This window comes from Haliaeetus albicilla, chromosome 16 (assembly GCF_947461875.1).
Source record: "Haliaeetus albicilla chromosome 16, bHalAlb1.1, whole genome shotgun sequence".
NCBI classification, from domain to species: domain Eukaryota; kingdom Metazoa; phylum Chordata; class Aves; order Accipitriformes; family Accipitridae; genus Haliaeetus; species Haliaeetus albicilla.
The window spans coordinates 14,904,413-14,924,290 of record NC_091498.1 but is presented as its reverse complement, the minus strand read 5'-3'; the positions used below and the strand labels follow the sequence as shown (position 1 = coordinate 14,924,290).

At 55.2% G+C, this 19,878-nt stretch overlaps 2 protein-coding genes across 2 annotated transcripts; one reads left to right on the top strand and one right to left on the bottom strand.

Annotated features, from left to right (window-relative positions):
* Positions 1–478: 478 nt before the first annotated feature.
* Positions 479–6,495, bottom strand: SYT8 (synaptotagmin 8). The gene is made up of 10 exons (XM_069804037.1): positions 6,359–6,495; positions 5,475–5,755; positions 3,431–3,565; positions 2,963–3,120; positions 2,721–2,816; positions 2,328–2,495; positions 1,947–2,114; positions 1,634–1,751; positions 1,081–1,214; positions 479–990 (listed from the first exon to the last, which is right to left on the bottom strand). Exons 1-10 carry the CDS (start codon positions 6,493–6,495, stop codon positions 757–759), a joined length of 1,629 nt encoding a protein of 542 aa, XP_069660138.1. The 3' UTR covers positions 479–756.
* Positions 6,496–7,528: 1,033 nt separating this feature from the next.
* On the top strand, positions 7,529–15,254 carry LOC104317999 (cytosolic 5'-nucleotidase 1A). Its single transcript, XM_069803625.1, has 7 exons — positions 7,529–7,823; positions 9,576–9,633; positions 10,360–10,527; positions 10,903–11,032; positions 11,604–11,726; positions 12,822–13,000; positions 13,515–15,254. Exons 2-7 carry the CDS (start codon positions 9,589–9,591, stop codon positions 13,815–13,817), a joined length of 948 nt encoding a protein of 315 aa, XP_069659726.1. The 5' UTR covers positions 7,529–7,823; positions 9,576–9,588; the 3' UTR covers positions 13,818–15,254.
* The last annotated feature ends 4,624 nt before the right edge of the window (positions 15,255–19,878 follow it).

Here is a 19,878-nt window from a genome sequence, read left to right as displayed (position 1 = left end):
TGACACTGTGCATCCTCATCTGCATGGTCCACGGGGATGGTCACTGGTGAGTCCCATAACCTGAGTCACATCTTGGCGTGCACGAGTCAGCACGAGCTGGGAATAGGCTAAGAGTAAAGCCATGTGGACAACCAGTGGCTGATTTTGCTGTCTCATTTAGCCTCTAGCCAGGACACAGAGCATGCTTATCACAGAGGTGCTAAAGAGCTAGTCCTGTATCTCCAACACCTTCCTTGTCAGCCTGTCCTCCTTCTCCCTTCTCAAGCCTCTTAGTGTGCTTCAAGATCTTGGTCTTGTTTAAAAGCCTTCACAGGACACATAAAGCCTTCCCAAGAACTTGCCTCTTGTGGAGTTATTCACAACTAAAGAAACTGCCCACCCCAGGCTCCTGGCACATTAATCCTCTGCTTTAAAAATATCAATGGACTCGGTGTTTTTGCATGAGCTTGAAGCTCTGTGTATTTGTCCCGCCCAGCCTGCAAGCAGCTGGGATGAGCCGGCTCCTGTGCCCATGCCACCCCCTCTAGTATTCTCCACATCCAGCCTTGCCCTGGGTTGCCGAGCTGCCCCGCTCTGGGCATTACACAGGGCATGAGCTGCACCAGCAGCCAGATCATCTCTTAGCCAAAAAGCGCTCCCGTTCCCCTCTGCTGACACTGAGCAGGGACCAACATGTCTAGATGTTGCTGAGCAGAAGCCCCTCACCCCTCCACAAGCCCTCCATCCTTCCCCCTGGGTGGAGAAGGAGACTCCCCGCTATCTGGGGGGCAGGGGCAACTTGAGGTGGGACTTTAGCCCCAGGGCTTTGTCGACCACATCTGGGGGCTGCAGGCTGTGCCACTGGGTGAGGGGCCGGCGTGGGTTGGACAGCATGTCGGACCAGTGCCGCAGCTGGTTGCCCGTGGCTCGGCAGCCCAGGAGGAGTTTGCCGATGGGCTCATTCTTGGTCACTTTGTCGTGATCCCAGACGGAGATGACCACGTCCACGTTCTGGAAGGGGGAACAAAAGAAAGAGGGTCAGTGGGAGGGACTCACCGCAGCAGGGACCTGCTCAACCCTAGGTGCTGCAGGGGAACCCACCTTGATCTGATTGAAAGGCACCTCAAAAACAAACACCTCATTGAAGTAAGGTCTTAAGGTGTTTTTCTTCACACTTGTCATTTTCTTCTTCCATTTCTTCCTGTTCAGGATGAGATGCACCTTGACAAAAGGATCTGAGGAGACAGAGAACACAGCTGGCACAAGTGACAATTTTTGGCTGAGGAGCTCAACCACAAAACAGCTTCCCTGAGCCATTCCCAAGCAGAGCACAGCATCCCACTCGTTACTCCTCGTGGGAGCATCCACCCCTCTTCCTTTTGCCAGCCACCTCAGAGCTCACCACCTCCTGCCTCCTGCCACAAGCTCCCCGAACCATCCAGCCATGACATCTCCTGGTAGATACCTCCAGCTCTGCCCAAAGCTGAAGTATCTGTGCTGGGGAAGGCTGGGAGCCGGCCGAGGGATGGGTATGGTGGTGGCAGCAGGAAGCAGGTCTCAACACCAAGAGCTTTCAACGCTTTGCAGCTCTTGGTGGCATCATTAAGGCCTGGGCAGGAGTAGGGGGATCTGAGCACAGGCAGCCCCTGCTGACCTGAGAGCCCATGGGAGTTCATCCGCTTCAGTTTCTTGGCTTCCAGGATGAGCACAGTCAGCTTGCCGGTGCTGGGGACGTAGCGCAGCGAGAAGCAGATCTCGCCCAGCTGCTCTTCCTGATGGAGAGATGCCAGCGATAAGCACTGGGCAGAGGAGCCGGCTCACCTGGGGCTGGAGCACCAGGCTGGCCCCAGGTTTCCTGGGTCTCCCCCACCCTCATGCTTGGCCCTAAGGGCCTGCTTCTTAGGGTGGTGGCAAGTGAAGCAATGGCACATCCCTCCTGGCAGAGTTTCCCACTCTCCAAGACCAACCTCCACTTTACCGGCCGCTGCCAGGTCGCTCCACTGCTCGATGACATGCTGCAGGCTGACACTGGCCAGGGGCAGCTGGACCTCACCGATGATGTCATGCTTGGAAAAGCGGTTGAAGTCGTAGATCTGCATCACCAGCGTGGACTCAGGCACCTCCGCCTGGGGTACCTGCAGGGGAGGACCCGAAAGCCTGGGCTCACTCCTCAGTGGCAGTCCTGCCCCATGGGATGGGGCGGCGGATGCGACAAGTGTTTCTCTCTGACGCTGCCCCATCCTGGTTGCAAAAGCATCTCCCTGCCTGGAGATGCATTTTCCCAGGGAACAGGGCCCATGCAATGCTCCTGATGGGACCAAAAAACCATCATCAGATATAGTTCCTACCTGGAAAGTGAAGCTCTCATTGAAGACCGGGTTCAGGGTCTTGCGGTAAACCTTGGTCTCGTACCTCTTCTTTGTATCAGACGTTAGGTAGACGATCACATATGGGTCAGATGTGCCTCCGCTGTCCATGGCCTTCAGCTCGGCTGCCTGCTTCACCCCAACTTTCAGCTTAAAAGGAGTGATGCACAAGGTCACCAGGTGGAGGAGGATGGGGTCAGTGAGAAGTGAGTGCAGCAGGGAGGATGCCTCCACGCCATGCGGGCATGAGAGCCGGCAGGCTGCAGGCAGGTGGAGAGGTCCAAGAGGGTGTGGTCCACCTCAGTGGGTAGCAAAGAGGGACCATGCAAGAGCAAAGCCTTTTCCCTGCTGGGACGCGGTCGCAAGCATCCCCACCTCCTGCGCACGGAAGTTGTACTCTAGGGAGTACTGCAGCTTTCCTCGCCCCGTCTGCTCTGTGCCCTGCTCCACGTCCTCCATCTCGGGCTGGACCTGTGGCAGAGAGTAGCACTACCCTCAGGACATGCTCCACCACATCCCCAGCCATGCCATGCTCCCACCACCCCCAGGACCAGGCAGCACGGCAGCAAACTTCTCAGAGAGGAGGGAGGTGGGGGAGAGGGGAAAGCAAGACGCACGAGGCTGGTTGTGGTGGAGCTGCTGACAGCAGGCATGCTGACTCTCTCCTTCTTCTTGGGCTTCTTCTTGTGACAGCAGCACCTGACAATGCAGATGAGGAAGAGGAGGAGAAGAACTCCGACTGCCACAACCACAGCGATGAGTGCCCATTTGGGTACTGGTGTGATGTTCGGGGAGCAGAGATGAACAGAAGAGTTAAAACCAAGCAAAAACATATAGAGTGCATTTAAACCCCTTCCTGGTGCTTCAGCATTAAGGAGTTGTACTTTCAAATTGCCCTTATGGGCAGCAAGGATGCCCTGCGCTCCTCAAGCAGCGCGGTACACTCTGCAGCATCCCCACCCTGATGGACCCCACTGGAAAAAGGGATTTTAGAGGGAGGGAGAAGTGGTTACACAGCCTCAGATTCCAGGAACCCCGCCGGATAACGCTGCCTGAGAGAGCAGGGCAAGCACCGCTGTACTCACATGGGATCCGGTTCAGCCAGCCACCCAGGAAGCCTGGCGGAGCTGTGGTGGGGATGGTCACGGGGCTACTGGTGAACGGGGAGGCCATCACCATGCCTTTCCTGGCTGCCACTGCCACAGCTAAGCTGGGCTGACCTGGCAATACAAGCAAAATTAACAGGGTGGGGATTTCCTCTCCAGTAGCCCGTGTGCTGCCTGTGGCCCAGGGCTCTAATGAGAGCAAACAATTAAAACATAGAACCAGGCGTTTGGGGCTTGGCCACTTTGGCAAGGACGTGTGAAATGGAGCGGGAGGAGCTGTGGGCAGCCTACTCAGGGAGTAGCCTACAGCCTTCTCATTTATATCCTTGCAAGCCTGCCTTCAGAATGGGGAGGGAGTGGGGTGTGGATTAGGGAGTTTTCCTTTGTTTGTGAGAAGAGGAATCACCTAGCTGTAGGGGAAAAAAAACCCAAGAGCTGTTTTATGCTGGCTCCTGCCTGGCCAGGCAGCATGAGCTGAAGGGTTTGCTCAGCCCCAGGCAAGCCCCACCATTAGCTAACACCCTTTTTTGGCTATTTTCCCCCTTCTCACAGGGCTGAAGAGCAGGAGGGTTTGCTCCTGGGCTTGCAGTGGGGCTGGTGCCTGTGTTGCAGGTGGCAGTGGTGCCACCAGGCTGGGGTCACACAGGCTCGGAAAATTTGCGTAAGCCCAACCGGTGCACATGGCAATGCTGACGCAGCTTAAGGGAAGGCTTCAAATTTGAAGCAGAATGGTTTTTCACTACTGCCCTCCCCATAGCAAGGCTCTTATTCTAGCATGACTGCTTCCTTGTAGCCAAAACTTCCTTCTTGCCTCCTTTCAGGTGAAGAGCGGCAGCAGGAGCTGGGAGCTGTGCAGCGAGTGGGTCTGCAGCCATCACGGCACTGGCAGCACCGGGTCCCAGTGCCGTGACCGAGGCTGGCAGGTATGTGCCTGTTTGCCTTGGCTGCCCCAGCCGCCTGCCCCTTGTCCAAGCAGGTCCCTGCTCAAGCAGCCAACACCGCCTTGCTCTGCCTGCACTCTGCCCACCCCGCAGGGCCATGGTTCCTTGCTCGGGGATCCTCCTGGGGAGAAATCACCTCTGCGCTTCCCTCCACTGCACCTGCAAAGCCAGCAAAAGCCTTTAATTTTTCCAACAGTGGGCTTTGCCGCACGCGGGCATAGGGCTGGAGGGACGTGGGAATTGTTGTCATCCCTGCAGCATCATTGCTGGCGCAATGATGTGCAGGTTAAGTGACTTGCCAGGTGACCGGGGCCACCTGGGATGTCTGTACCATTGAACACACGATCTCTGCTGGCAGCTCACCAGCAGCAGCTTTAATGATCATAGAATCATAAAATGGTTTGGGTTGGAAGGGTCCCTAAAGATCACCTAGTTCCAACCCCCCTGCCATGGGCAGGGACACCTTCCACTAGACCAGGTTGCTCAAAGCCCCATCCAGCCTGGCCTTGAACACTGCCAGGGATGGGGCAGCCACAGCCTCTCTGAGCAACCTGTTCCAGTGCCTCACCACCCTCACAGAAAAGTACCCCTTCCTTACATCTAATCTAAATCTACTCTCTTTCAATTTAAAGCCATTATCCTTTGTCCTATCCTATCGGTTCCTCCTGTCCCCACACACAGAAATCAGTGTCTGGTGACGTGCCTGTGATATTTAGGAGGCGCCAGACTGCAGCTTCGGGCTGTGGCGGTGGGTGGACACGATGGCGCAGGCAAGCAGGCACCCACCCAGCACAAAATTAGGTGCGTCAGCGCTTTTTCCCTGCCAGACCCCCACAGGCTGTGTCACGTTGGTCTGCCATTGGCCCTGGTTTAAAATAAAAGCTCACCCCAGCCCCATGGGGTGACCTGAGTCGCTGTTTTGGGGATGAGGGGGACAGCCCTGCTGCAGTCTGGGAGAGGCAGCACAGCCTTGGTGGGCTTTGCAGGGAGCATCGAGCATCCCTGCTCCTGGAGAAGGGGCTGGGGGAGCCCTGCTTCTCGCTTCCACCCTGTGCTGACCGGGATCCCGAAACCAGACTTACCGACGCGCCTCCTTCCCAGCCTCAGTCTCTCTTCCCTGCTGCGCGGGCTGCGGGCCCAGCTGCGGCATGTGGCAGGGGCATGCTGCGGGGTGAGACAGGACCCTGCTGGACACGGAGCTGAGGGTGCAGCAGGGATGGTGGCTACACGGCACGGCAAAACAGGAAAGTCTGCTTTGCCAGCCCAGGAACCAGGCGGCCCCAGCAGCTCCGTCGGCCCCACCTCGCCACTGACCCAAGCGGTGCTCGGTGCTCGTGCAGGTGAAAAGCCAGCGGGGAACTCCCTGCCAGACCAGGAAGCAAAACCTGCCCTCCTGCCTGCGAGAAGCCGGCAGGCATCACTGCCTAGCTCTGTGCCCCTGCAAATTCACTTCTCCAAGTTATCCCTGCAGCGATGCTGGGCCGGACAGCGTGGCTGCAGGCACTTAGTGCAAGGGGACAAGTGCTTGCAAGGGGACGGGTGCATGGCTGCATCCATCCCTGGTAAGCCCTGCACTGGGGAGCCCATCCTGTTGGCCCAGAGGGGCGTACGGTGCTTTATTGCACCATGCGAGGGCCCGGGAAGCGCGTGCAGCAATGGGGATGAGTGGGGATGCTCCGCTCCGAAGCGGCAGGGAGGACAGACAGGGCGAGGGGATATTGCTTGGGTGGTTCCATCCCTCAGTGCCAACGGGAGCAGCACCAGGCACCCAGCCAGGACCAATTTCACCGGCATCCCTGTCGCATTAAATTTATGCTTGCACACTTCTTCTCTTGCTGCCAATTCAGCAAAGTCGGCCCAAAACGTGCCCGGTTACTGTGGAAATTTGGGGCGTTGCCGGAAGCAGGGAGCGGTACCGCCGGTGCCCGATGGCTGACACAGACATGGGGGGAGAGGCCCCGGAAACCAGACCCGTCCCAGCTCTGCCTGGCCACCCTGGCTCACTGGTCCGGCCAGATTTTCACATGGCCACTGAGGCGTTGCTACACCGAGCATCTGGCCACAGGAGAGGTACTGGGCCTGCCCCTCGCCCACCCGAAACATGGCCCCACTCACAAGCACCCTGAACTCCTGCTGCTCAGAGAAGCATTGTCTCCAGGAGCAGGAGATGGTGTGGGAATGATGCTGCAGGAAACCTCGGGGGGGGGAAACATCATAGATGCCAAAACACTTTTTGCTCTAAGCTGGCAGTCCTGGAAGATGCACAGGAGAAATGCATAAGGGGGACAGGGGAAAGGGAACATGCCCAATAAAATCAGTCAGGAAAAGGGGGGTTGCATATGCATGCTGAAAGCTGAGCATATCAGTAGCCTTTTTGACAGGCTGTTTGCTAGAGACAAGCATCTTAGTGAAGCCAAGCTGCACAGGACCCCAGCTGCAGCCCACACTTTGGAAGGAGATTTGGTGATGCTGCTAATAATCTGGTGCCAGTCAGGGGGACAGCTGCTTGGCCTTAACGCAAGTGAGTTTGGTCTCCTGCAGCAGGAGCCAGGCTGGGGGAGGCTGCTGCTCTGGGCCGTCTTCCAGCAGCAGGGCAGGGACATGCCCTGGCTGGGCAAGGGAAAAGCTGCAGGATGGCAGCCGCTCCTCTGTGCCAGCCCCCCACCCCCAATCTCACTCTTGGGCAGAAAGAGGATGTTGAAATACCCCAGCAGCAGGAGCCTTGCAGGGCTGGGTGCTGCACAGCCCACCTGGAAAAGCAAGATCCCAGCCCCAAAATTACCCCTGCTCAGGGTGGTGTGTAAGAGGCAGCTTTCAGAAAAGAAGGGAAAAGGGACCCAAAAACACGACAGTAAAATTGCAAATGTGGTGAGCCCCTGCTGCACCCTGCCACGCTCTGCACCAGCCTTTCTCCCTGGCCCAGCTCCCTGCATCCGCCTGGACATGCTGCAAGCCACTCTTGAACAGGTACCCCTATATTTTCAGTCAAAACCACAATCATTATGCATTCAAGGGCTGGGAAATGAGAGGTCTGGAGGCACGCTATAAATACCCTGGCTACAAAAATAGACATCGCTGCAGCACTTGTGGGCAGTGAGCAGCGACTGAGCACAAGCTCCGAGGGAGCCCAAAAAGCAGGACCAGGGTTGAGCCCCTTCCCCAGAGCGTGGCCGTGGCCGTGGCCAGGCCTGGGTGACCGTGAGCCGCCTGTGCGGTGCTGGCTGGGAAATGCAGTCTGGCTCGGGCACGTCGCCAACCCACGCAGCCGCCTACAAATCCCAGCACGCCGGGGAGTGGAGCTGCACCCCATCCTGGCTCCTGTCTGCTTCCTGCCAGCACGGGGAGGGGGAAATATAAACACCAGCATCTTGGGCAAAGTTTCGATGCTGCTGCTGGACAGGCTGCGCCAGGGAGCAGAGGCAGCGCTCACGGTGAGTTTGGGCTTTGGTCTCTAGCAAAATCCTGGCTGTGCGCAGTGGGGGTAATATCTGCTCCGCGTTGCACAGCTGTAGGATGAGCTGCGGGGACCAGCAAGCATCTGCCTGAAACGCTTTCCTGTGAGTCTGACATTGTGTGCATGGGGGGGTGCTCGCAGCAGAGATGTGTGCGTGTGCATATATGCATATCTGTATCTAAACAATACTGTGGTTATTAGAGGCAGGTAGATGGAAAGGAGAAGTCAGGCTTGGTTTGCAGCACTTGGAAGAATAGAGCAGAAATTAGAGGTGGTGTTCTCCCTCCAGGAAGGGCTGCTCAGCTCCCTTGCCTCCTCTCATTTAACTTTCACTTGCAGAAAAGTACTTGGCTGAAATTCTATCAGAGGAAAGCTTCTCCCTGCTCAGCTGGGCTGGTGGTTGCCACCCTCTGCCCTGCTCTCTGGGAAGAGACTCCTTTCCAGCATGGGGTATGGGTAGAGGAAGCAGAGGGATGTTCAGCATCTCCTGGCTTTCCAGGCACCCAGCAGCTGGGGAAAGCAGCCCTGCCAGCATGGCTTTCCACCCCAGGGGCAGTCAGGGAGTGCATATGCAAGCATTGAACCCCCCATGGCAAGGCTCTGGCTGCCAGGGCTGGCGTCAGCCAAGTGCATTTCCTACCAGCCCAGGCAACACTTTGCAGTCCCTGAATAATAAAAATTAATTACAAGAAAATTGGGGCAAAAGAAGGGTCCCCCTGGAGACCCCAACTTGCCCTTTATACTGCATGCTGACTTTGGTCTATGCTTGCACCACCCCCAACCCAGTAATCAGGTAGGGCAGGAACTGATAAATGAGGTTTTAATGCCCTTGCCATTCCCAGCACATCTGTGTAGAGCAGTCATTGGTGCCTCAGCTCTCCAGAGAAACCCCGCAGCATACTTGTAGGAGCTGCTGGGTGGAAATAACCCCCATGGAATCCCCCTTGGTGGGAATGGGAACTTATCCCATCCCACAGGCTGAATCCTGAAGGTCCACTTCTGACACTGACTGGTGCATAGAAGTGAAGCGTATAGCGTGGTGGTTACAGAAAACACAGGACCTGGGTGCACAAATATAAATGAGATTTATGATTCAGTTGCTAGGCACAGGCAGACCATGTAACACACACACCCCCCAAGACTTTCAGCTGCCAGACCTGGGTTAGCACAGCCTGCACCTAGACCTTCAGTGTAGGGGCTAGCTGGCTCACAGCACTGTGGAGGGGCAGACCAGTCCCATCAGCGGGATCCCATCCTGCACCCAAGCCCTCACCACACATCTCTTACTTTTACAGCCGCAAATGAGCTGCTCATGCAGTCAGCTTGCTTATTTGTGGATACAAATTCACCATTCAAGCAAAAGTAGCAAGAAAGGCAGTAAGGATGCACACCAGAAGCCTACCCATAACACCTGATGTATTTTGGCTTTTAAAGACAGATTTATTTTTCTGGGAAAAGAGCTCTCTGACTGCTTTCAACAGTTCTCCCCAGAGAAAAATACTCTTGGGGGGAAGCAGTGATCTGTGGTTGAAAACCCACTTTTCCATCATATTTAATTGGAACCATTAGACCAGGTTTTCTAAAAGCAGAGCTGTTGTCAGCAGAAGCAGGTTCATTTGGGCTGCTCCACTTGGTGGGCAGGATGTCCCCCATCTCTTTTCCACTCTTTCCCCCTCTAGATTGGCTATATTATAATGTATCAGTTTAATTGTATATTTTCTCTTTGAAGCTGAAAGTTGAAGATGGCAGAGCCTGAAAGCACAGTCATAAACACCAATGTGAAACAGGTAAAATGTTCATTACAAAACGTGCATCCTGTCATTTCTAAAGCAAGTTTTGAAATGCCACCACAGGAGAGGACACACCACAAACCAGAGCTGTGGTGGCCTGAATTGCTTGTGCCTAGGTTTCAGCAGAAATGGCCTGTCCCAGGGCTGCTGGACACTGGTCCCAGTGAGGTCTGTGTGATTTCCACATGGGAAGAGGTTGCAGGGCTGAACCTCCACTTGCATGGACAGGACAGGTGCATTCGCTCACACTTAAATTTTGGAGCAGCCAGGGAGAAAGCAGCAGCTTCCATTCATATGTAGAGTCTTTATTAGACTCCCCAGAACAGACACAAATGACGAGTAGAACCACCAGTATGCGCAGAGAAACCCAGCAGTGCCCAGCTCACCACAAACAGATTACTACAGCTGTGCTGTGCCCACAAACAGCAGAATTATGAAGCAATCCCCTCTGGTGTGAGCTGTCCTCAGAGCATATGGCACTTACCAGACAGGTTAGGGTTTCACAACTGCCTGCCCCATCCTTGGTGGCCTGAAGATGAAGACTGGGCTTGGTACCTCTTCTCCAAAGGTCCTCTGGCATCAGGAACCGTGATGCATGGGTGATGCCTCCAATACCCAACCCCATCACCCGGGTCAGTAGACCCCCATGTCCCCCCACTCAGCCCCCCTCCCCAAGCTCCTGCTTTGCTGTCCCCCAACCCCTCTTACTTCCTTGTCCTGCAGAAAGACCCCAGCAAGGCACTGGTCATTGCAGTGACCACCAGAGCCATCTTCAACCTGGAGGAGGAGCACAAGCTCTACCTGGAGAAGGGCAAGGAGGAATACATAAGGCACCAGCAGGCCAACCAGGACAAGCCCCTGCCACCAGGCACAGCCTTTGCCTTCATCCAGGTGAGGCCCACACTTGGCCAGGGGCACATGCAGACACTCACAGCATGGGGTGAAACTTCAGCTTTCCCAGCTTTAGGTCTCAACTCCCATCACGTGGTGCAGATATGCCTGGCCTGGCCTCTTGGCCTCGCAGGGCATTGAGATCCGTGCTCCTCACCAGTCCCACATGTCCACCTCCCCCTTGGTGGGTATCCTGCTCCCTGCCCTCTCGGCGGTGGCTTTTGCAGGATGGTTGCTTGCTCTGGCTCTCCATAACATACTAGCCTTGCCATAGCTGACAGGTGCAGCACAAATGACAAACCTTAACTGCAAAAGACACCTGGCAAAGCCATTGCAGTCATGCCCCTCCAAAAGAGTCTCCTCTTCTCCTGGCAGGCAGCGCAGTATGTGAATGAGAAGATCCTGGAGAGCACCCCAGCAGAGAAGGACCTCTTTGATATCCTGGTGCTCTCCAACAACAGCCCGGAGAGCGGTGCGCGCATCATCAACAGCGCCAAACACTACGGTAAGGGGAACCCATCCCCAGGGGTGCACGCTTTCCCCCGGGAGACTGTGAAGCAGATAAGGCACCACAGTGGAGCATCAGTGGCAAATACAGAGCCAGGGGATAGAAGGGGAAGGGGTTATTTTGGAAACAAGCCCAATTCCTGCCAGCCCCATGCAGCTTGCCCAGTATGCTGGAGCACACCCAGGGTACAGGTTCCTTGGCAGAGCCCAGCTCCCTTTGGCCGTATCCTTTGCATCAGAGGGTCTGGCAGCATTTTGCACAGCCTGGGCATCCTCGGGCAACTACTAAAGAAACAGAGTTCTTAATAAATAAATCAATCCGAGAGGACTTTCAGGAAGGCTCGTTTAAGGGTGGTATGAAGGGAATATTTAACTGCACTCTGCAGTTCTGTAGGAACAACAGGGCAAGAAGATGCAGCAAGAACACAGGTGTGTTCCCCACACAGCACTGGGAAATGAATTGCCCTGAGCTCTGCAGCAAAGCATGCTGAGACCCAGGGAGCAAAGGGGGGTGCTGCGAGGAAGATGTTGCCCCATAACAGACTTTGCTCACATCCCTTGACCCAAAGGCCTGGAGATCTCCAAGTTCTGCTTCGTCAGCGACGAGGACTCCACACAGTACCTCAAGTCCCATGGGGTCAAGCTCTTCCTCTCAGCTGACAGGACAGATGTCTGCAATGCCCTCCGGAGAGGTGAGTTCTCCGCTCCATCCCACATCCGCAAACCCACCACACTTTTCCCAAGCAGCTCAGTACCAAGAGGCAGTGCCAGAGCCCATGCACTCACAGGTGAATGGCAAGGGAGTGAATGGCACATTGATTGCCAATACAGTCCTGAACAGTTCAATCTCCTCTTCTGTCCCCACGAGTAGCCTGCAAACACACCAGGGTTTCTCAGATGCCTTCACAAGTGACCGAGTGCTTTATGTATAATTCTGGCTGTACTTCTACCATGGGCTGGTCATTCCCTGCCTGACATTTAAGCCTTTCTAACCAAAGATGCTGCCCATAGCTGCTCCCTGGATCAATGAGAGAGCATTGACGATTCCCAGGGCTTTGTGAGGATGCTATAGAAATTTGCTTTCTTGGTACATGCAGAGTTACTATGTGCTTAGTGATAGATGTAAGCACATGCTTGACCTGGATTGGAGGGAGTGCAGTCTCCCCAACAGATTTAATGGGGTTAATCACCTCCTTATTAATTTGCACCGGTATGAGCACATCAGCTGGCCAAGGCCCTTCAAGCTCAGGAGCAAGGCATCTGCAGCCTGGGCTTTCCTTCGCTACGCAGCACATTCCTGGAGCCTTCTTGAAGGGCATCATTGCTCTGACAAGCGTCTCTCATCCAGTGGCCTGGGTCCACGGATGAGGGTGGGCAGGGACCAACTTGTAGGAAGAGACCTGTAATTAAGCCAATTACCCCAATCAAGTGGAGATGCCAGTCCCTATTACTCACAGCACAGAGTGCTAAAACCAGGCGTTAGAGCCAGGCTTGGCAGGGTGAGCGAGCACCAGGAGGAGGGCTGCTCACGCCCACACAACCACCCATCACCTCTTAGCAGACCTCGGTATCTCTCCAGACATCAGTCTCTGATCAGCAGCGCTTTCTTGTCCAGTCCCATTGGGGGATAACACAGCCCTAGAAAGGGGCTGACCCCCACAGAAAGCCCCTGACTTGGAGACCCCGACACTGCAGTGTGGGATGGGGTACAGGGAGGAGCTGGCCATGCACGAGATGCCCCCAGGAGGGGTTGTCCCTTCTGAGCCTCACCTTGTTCTGTCTCGCAGGGGTCTCCGCAGCGCTTATCTTCCAGCAGGAGGTGCAGGCCCCCAGCACCCCACTCCGCGTGGTGTTCGACGGGGATGCCGTGCTCTTCTCCGATGAGACGGACAAGGTCTTCCGGGAGCAGGGGCTGGAGGGCGCAATGCAGTATGAGAGGGCAATGGAGGCCGTGCCCATGGGAGAGGTGAGCAAGCCACCTCACTTTTCATGGGCACCCACAAGCTCTGCACCTACCATGAGCATCTCTCCCTCTAGGGCTTTTCCACAAGTAGCCAAAAAAGCACAAGTCCTTAAAGGTTCCCTTTGCATCCACCACTCAGTCCCTGGTGTGGGCCTGATCTGGAGTCCCACTGGAGATGGATCTGGCCTGTCTTCTATAAGTGAGCATCAGCTCCCAAATATCCAGGGTTGGGGTTACCCCCAACATCACCTTTTGCAGGCTGGGACCTCTTGCTGTGCAAATCCCTGCAGGACTCAGACCCAGAGGCTCTGCTCACTGGAATGTACCTTCCTGGTCATTCTGGGATTAGGATGAGCACCACAATGCACAGCACCAGCCCCAGCATTGCCCAATCCTGCACCCCACAGGTGTCCCTGTGCTCTGCAGAGCCCTGAGAAACCCTGAAAGAGGAACAAATGGCTTGTACAAGCAGAGTAGATATCTTCATTTCCCACCCACTGTCTTGCTGTGCTTCCAGGGTCCCCTGAAGGCTTTTGCCATGCACCTTGGGAAGATGCGCAAGAAGTTCAGCCAGGAAAAATCCCCTATCCGCACCTACCTGGTGACTGCCCGCAGCGGCCGGGACATGGGCATCCGAGCCATCAAGACACTCCGAGAATGGGGTCTGGCCATTGACGAGGCTTTCTTCATGGACGGGGCTCCAAAGGGCCCCATCCTCGCCCAGATCCAGCCCCACATTTTCTTTGACGATGGGCTTCATAACATCCAGGGGGCTCAAAATGTGGGTGTACCCTCTGCCTGGGTCCCCTCCTGCTGCTGATGGGCTGCAGGCCAGCAGTCCTCCCTTCCAGCAGCACAGGGGACTGGGCCAGTTGAAGGCAAACCTTTTGGTGGAAAGGGAAAGATTTCCTAACCTGCAGCAAACAAACCTCAGGAAAAGGGGGTGAGAGCATTGCATGAGGGCATGGACTACCAGGCAAGACTTGATGCTCATTTCTGCTCCTGATACAAGATCCTTTAGGTCTTAGGATAAAGCCAAAAGATGCAACTGCTTCAGCAAGGAAGGACACCTTTGCTGTGACACTGAGGACTAACACTTACCTGCCCTGTAGGACCTGGGGACTTTTCTGCAAAGAAATAAATTACACTATTGCTCCACACATGAGCTAAAGGAAGCATGAAACAAAGCACTAAAAATGCTAGCTTCGGCTGTGCTCAGACGGGCTCCAAGACTTATTCCCAGGACCTCTGCCCAAAGGAAGCCCTCAAGATCCTGCCTCACCACACTCAGCTTGGTTTCCTGAGGAGGCCGATGTGCTAGCAAGTCCTTCAGGCAGCTCCAGCCAAACTCAGCAGAGTGAAAAAGATTTCAAAGCTGTAAAGGACCTACAAACTTTTTAGAAATGGGTGACAAGGTTGAAGAAAGAAAGCCCAAGCTATTCCCCCTTATAGAAGAGATTATAGCACAAATCACCTTTCCTTAGGCATGCAGGCTGCTCACAGAGTGCCCTTAGGAGACTCAGACTTATAGGACACTGAGCTTCTGGAGCTGCAGGAGATGGAACAGGGACAAGGCTGCAACCCAGCTCTGAAGTCCAGCCAGAAGACAGAGCTGCCACATAGCTCCAATGTCCCACCAGGAGAGGGCACCGGAGCTGGGCTGCCTACAGCACAACCCATCAAGGGGCCAGGGCTGCAGGCCAGCACCACAGAGGCCAGGGCAGGACCCGTGCCCAGACCTGAGCTTAAATGGGTCTCCAGGGCCATGGGTGGGGGTGTGGGTGTGAGTCCCAGGTGCGGCTGCGTAGGGCAGATGGGATCCAAGGGTGTGCTCAGGACCCTGCCTGGCACCAAGCTACCCCCCTGTGCAGGGCTGCCTCTCCTCTGGCAATTTGGGCTCTGCTCCTAATTCTCCTGAAGAGCAAGCAGCCCCCCAAGATTCGTTTGTTGGTTTTTTTCCCCAGGGCTGGATGGGAGCATTTGCCACTAGAGGCCACTGTGCCACCTGGGGACACAGCACCCCAAATCCCTGGGACCTCCCCAGAACAGCCTCATAAAAAAATACAAACTGGCTGCTCAGGGCAGTGCCTGCTGGGTGGTAGCAGGAATATAGACAGAGGAGATAAAGATGACAGTGGCTTAGTTTTTTAATCTCAGTGTAATCAGAAAGTAATTTTTTTAAAAGTCTTCACAAGCATTGCTCTCACCAATGATTTTTCCCCCCCCAGTAAATAAATAAATGAGCATCCCTGTGTGAGTGCTTGTCCCTCATGCCTGTGCTCAGCAGCGTGGGAGGAGGGCTGGGATAATTCAGTGCTCCTTTATGGACACTCAGTTCTTTTATCCAGTCTTATACACATGCATCAAGATGGGTTAAATACACAAGAAACCATCTGTGGGCTTTGGATTAGGCCCCTGAACGTGCAAGAAGTTGCATCCGTGTCCCCAAGCCCGCTCTCGCTACCCCGGGCTTGGGGGCTCTACACATCTCACCCTAGCAAGAGGAGCTGCTGGCCCCACTGTGCCACCGGCACAGGTCCTGTCCCTGCCACCGTGGCCATCATGTGGGTCCAAACTCGAGGCTGCCAGGGCAGGGCAGGGATGCCCATGTGCGGAGCTGTGGTTGGAAGCCACCTCCAAAGACGCAAAGCCTGGCAGGGTCTTGGCACCAGCAGTCTGGCCCCTGGCCCTTTTGCTCAGTCCAGATGCTGAAATTAGATGTTTCGAGGTACCAACATCAACGTCAGCTACTCATCATCTGCTAATAACGCTAAGCACCCCTCAGCCTCGATCGCTGAGCAAACATTAATTACGGGATGTGCAAAACATGCCTGGTAAGCAGGTACAGATGTTCATCACACTTTTATGCAGGTCAGATACCACCAGGCTCTGTGCGGGGATCCAAGCACCCATCTCCAGCCCTGCTCACCATGCATGGGCAGATGCTTCGGTGGCCACTAGTAGTGGGGACATGGACCCAGTGGTGGTAGTGATGGTGGACCTGGACATCCTCTGCCGCTCCAACCCATCGCCTTTGCTAAATGCCTGGACCAGCGCCAGCAGGAGCTTGGTCAATGCCTCGGGCGAGGGGGAATTAGCTGAGTCAAGGGTGGTGGGGACAGGCCCACATGAGCCGTCGCAGGGCACGAGCTGCTGAGGCAGGGGGAAGGTGCCACGTGCCTTCCTCCAGCACTGTCAGCACAGTGGGGGATGACAGGGCAAAACATGCCCAAAATGGGAAAAAAGGAAGGAAACTCAGGGTTTGTGGGGTTGCATGGGGCCAAGGGCAGCTGCTTCAGGCCATGGCTTAAACATGTAGCATCAAAACTGCCCTTTATTTTCCTACTCCAAAGATGTGGCATCAAAACCTGCCCTTTTCTGCCCTGTTCTGAAGATGGAGCATCAAAAACACCCTCTGGCAAGGACTACTGCCACTTCCACCCCCTGCTGCAAGGGCAAACTTGTTGTGTCTGTCTTAGAGGCATCTGTAATAAGTTCATTAATGATGTGGGTAGTCCTCAGGTCTTGGCTTTTTGAGGCATTTTAATCTCCCTCCTTCAAGGAGTTGCTGGTGCCCAGGGGTCTCCTGCTGCTGTTACAGCCCAAAGGGGGTTTAGCTGCTGGGGCTGGTCATGGGATGCTTCTCTGATATCCATCTCAGATTTTGGAGGCCAGAGCAAGGCAAGAGCAGGTCACACTGCCGTGCCACCCACAGGGACAGGCTCCCTTTGACCACTGCTGAGTTTCACACCTTTCCACTCCAGGAAAAAAAATGAATGGGTGCAAAGGGGGCTCCGAGGACCTGCACTTGTTTCTGGCCATTGCTTTCCAGCAACCCCATGCTGTCCCAGCCAAAGCTGCCTGGTGTCAGGGTCCCCCCTGGTGCTGACCCACCACTGCTTGGGGCAATCCCAGGACACCCTCCCGGTGCAGGGAGGGAAGCGGGCAATGCCCCCGCTCCGCTCAGCCACAGGCAGGCTGGCTGCCTCCTCCACCGAGCCCAGCCCTGCCAGTGGTGCCGAACAAGCAGCCCTTGGTTTTTTTTTTGGGGGGGGGGGGGGCACGTGACCCCAGGGATCAGAGGCTGCAGCCAGCCAGCCCTAGGAGTTTGCAGGAGACCTTTGCCCAGTAGCGTGCCCTTAATCCCCCACTCACTGCACCAGTCAATTTAGGGTTGCAATGCTAAAGAAAAAACAACTTAGCATTATGAGAGGGAAAAAATTTTTTTATGAAATGGTGGTGCTGCAGGGAGAGAAGATTGGCAGGTATTTAGCTGCCATTGGCAGTGTCCAAGCAGTTCAGCTTTATTGACTCCTGGCTGCAGCGGGAGAGGATGCTGGAGGCTGCAGGACCCAGGCACAGCTGCCGTGTCTGCCAGGGATGCTCCCACACCTCCCTCCACCCATAACCTACAAGTGCCTTTGGCCATGAGCACGGGGCAAAGCATCTTCACCTTTTTGACCATAACCTTAACCCTAAGCCACCCTGGTGGCAGAGCTCCTTGGGAAACACTCAGGGGTTCAAAGCCAGAGAGGCTGACATACCAAGTCCCATGCTGCAAATAATTATTAACAGGGTATTTTGTGTGCAGAAGCTCAAAGAGAGGGTGTGCAAAGCCACAGCCTGTGTTTGCCAAGGTGCTTAAACGTGGGTTCAAGATCTTAACCCCAGGCAGGCATGTTGGAAAATGCTGGCTGCGGCAGCAAGTGAAGCTGGAGCTTAGGAGAAAGGCAATGATAAATAGGTAGGAATTAAGAGCCTTATGGACATACTCACACAGCAACAACCGCCCCAAGAGGTCAGGATTGATTCATCAAATCACCAGTGGAAGCTGGGTGGTTGCTCCCCCTCCAAGGAAACACATTGCAATTTTAAGCCAATCCTTGGGTCACCACGGGGTGTTGACCCTCGCCTTTCTGAGCCCACCCTTCTCCCAGGACCAGAAGGCTCAAATGCTTCAGTACTGTGTCACATGGAGGAGATGTGATTGTATAAATGATGGTCTTCTCAGGGCAGCTTTGGCTGGAAATTAAAGGAAATAATTAAATGACATCTAGTGCTGGCAAAGAAAATGAGACGGATGGCGTGCTTGCATGTGGCTGGAGGCACACCTTTGCATTGTGTACGGAAACCCCACCGGCGAGCCGATAGCCCCCCTGCCCCAAGTCAGGCTCGTGCGGCCCCAGGGAACGCAGCAGGGATTGCTCAAGGCGGGCGATGAGGTGAGCCGGGTCTCAGTGCTCCCCATCACATCCTGGCGTGGGAGGCGATGAATTGATGCCATCGTTGCCACTTACCGCCCCATCCCGTCAGCCGCCGGTCACGCTGCCTGCTGCCAGCGCCTGCCGGGGTTGTTGTTGCCCGTCCCCAGCAATTTCAGCCCGCTGCAAAATAACTCCGGTGAGGCAAACACCACGAGATCCCTGCCCCGAGGAGAGGACGGGGCCGACAGCCGGAGTGGGGCAGGTCCCATCCTCCCCGAGGTGGGTGCTAGGCGTGACCCCGGCCACGGGGGAGGAAGGCCGGGGGATGCGGAAGGACGTCCGACGCCGAGCGGGGTCAGGTGCGCGCAGGTGGCGTGGGGGCAGCGGGGATTTGGGCAGGGCCACGGAGGGCGTGGGACGTGGGGACGGGTGATGACGGGTTTGGCAGCAGCCCAGCGAGGCAAGGCGGTGTACAGGTAAACCCTAGTGAAGACACCAGGGCAGCTCACGGGCTTAAAGACCATAAGCATTTTGCTGCATAAAGCCTTTCTTTTTGTTAAATAGCTAGGGGAAAGGCTGGAAGAGCAGGATCTGATGAAGAAGGTCCACTGGCGTGAAAGCACCCCATGCTCAAAGGTTGCTACAAACGGCCCTGATGGAGATGGAGCCACGCTCAGGGCTCCTGCCCATCGTGACAGCCAGCCATGCCACCCAGCTGCCAGCAAGCCACCCTCACCCGCCACCGGGATCAGGATTTGCTATGTCGGAGACACCAAGGGAACAATTACCACCCAGCCTAAGCCTTTTGCAGCTCCACTTAGCATCTCCCCAAGGTCACTGCAGCCCATGCTGGAAGCCAAAAAATGTTTAAGCAGGCTGCTGGCCAGATCTGCCTCCAAACCAGCCCCAGCCAGCCAGCACCGATGGGCTGGGAATTGTCACCGCCCATGATGCCCAGGACACCTCCCCCCAGTGTCCACAGTGCTGGGACATGGTGGCCACAGCCTGAATGAGTCCCTTTGCCATGCTCAGTGCAACCCCTCCCCTGCTCCCAGGTTTCCCATCAGCCGGAGCTGCTACTAAAGCACCTTCAGGTTTGCTTTTGTGGGTGTCACCCAGAAAAAGGGCGTAATTTGGGATGTGCCGGTACCACTGGAAAACGTACCCTCACCTTGCAAATTGTATGTCAGTTTAGGAAACAGCATTGGGAGTGGGTGAGGTCCTGGCACTGCACCAGGAAAAAGTTACCACTGCTTCGCTCGGGGGCCCAGGGCTGGTGAATCAGGCTCCGCTAATTAGCTGCATCCAGCAGTTCACACTGGCACCAGGACCTTGAGTTGGAGTCAGGGTGTTTGCAACCAGACCTGCCCAGGCTTGTGCACCTGTAGGCTCTGCTCAGCTCAAACCAAGGAATAATTTTCTTTTATCCTTTAGCAACAAGCTGCAAAATCCCAAACCCGTTTTTCTGAATTTAAAGAAGATGTTTGTCCTCTAGAAATCCCACCTGCAGCTTTGTATTTGACATCTCTTGGCCAAAAAATAATCGGCATTTCTGAACCGAAGCTTTCCTTGCCCATTATGTCATTGCAGTTCAGGGCATTGGCTACTGCTGCGATAAATAAATTTAAAAAAAAAAAATCAAGGAAAGGGTGAAGGCAAATGCACAGCCATGTGTAA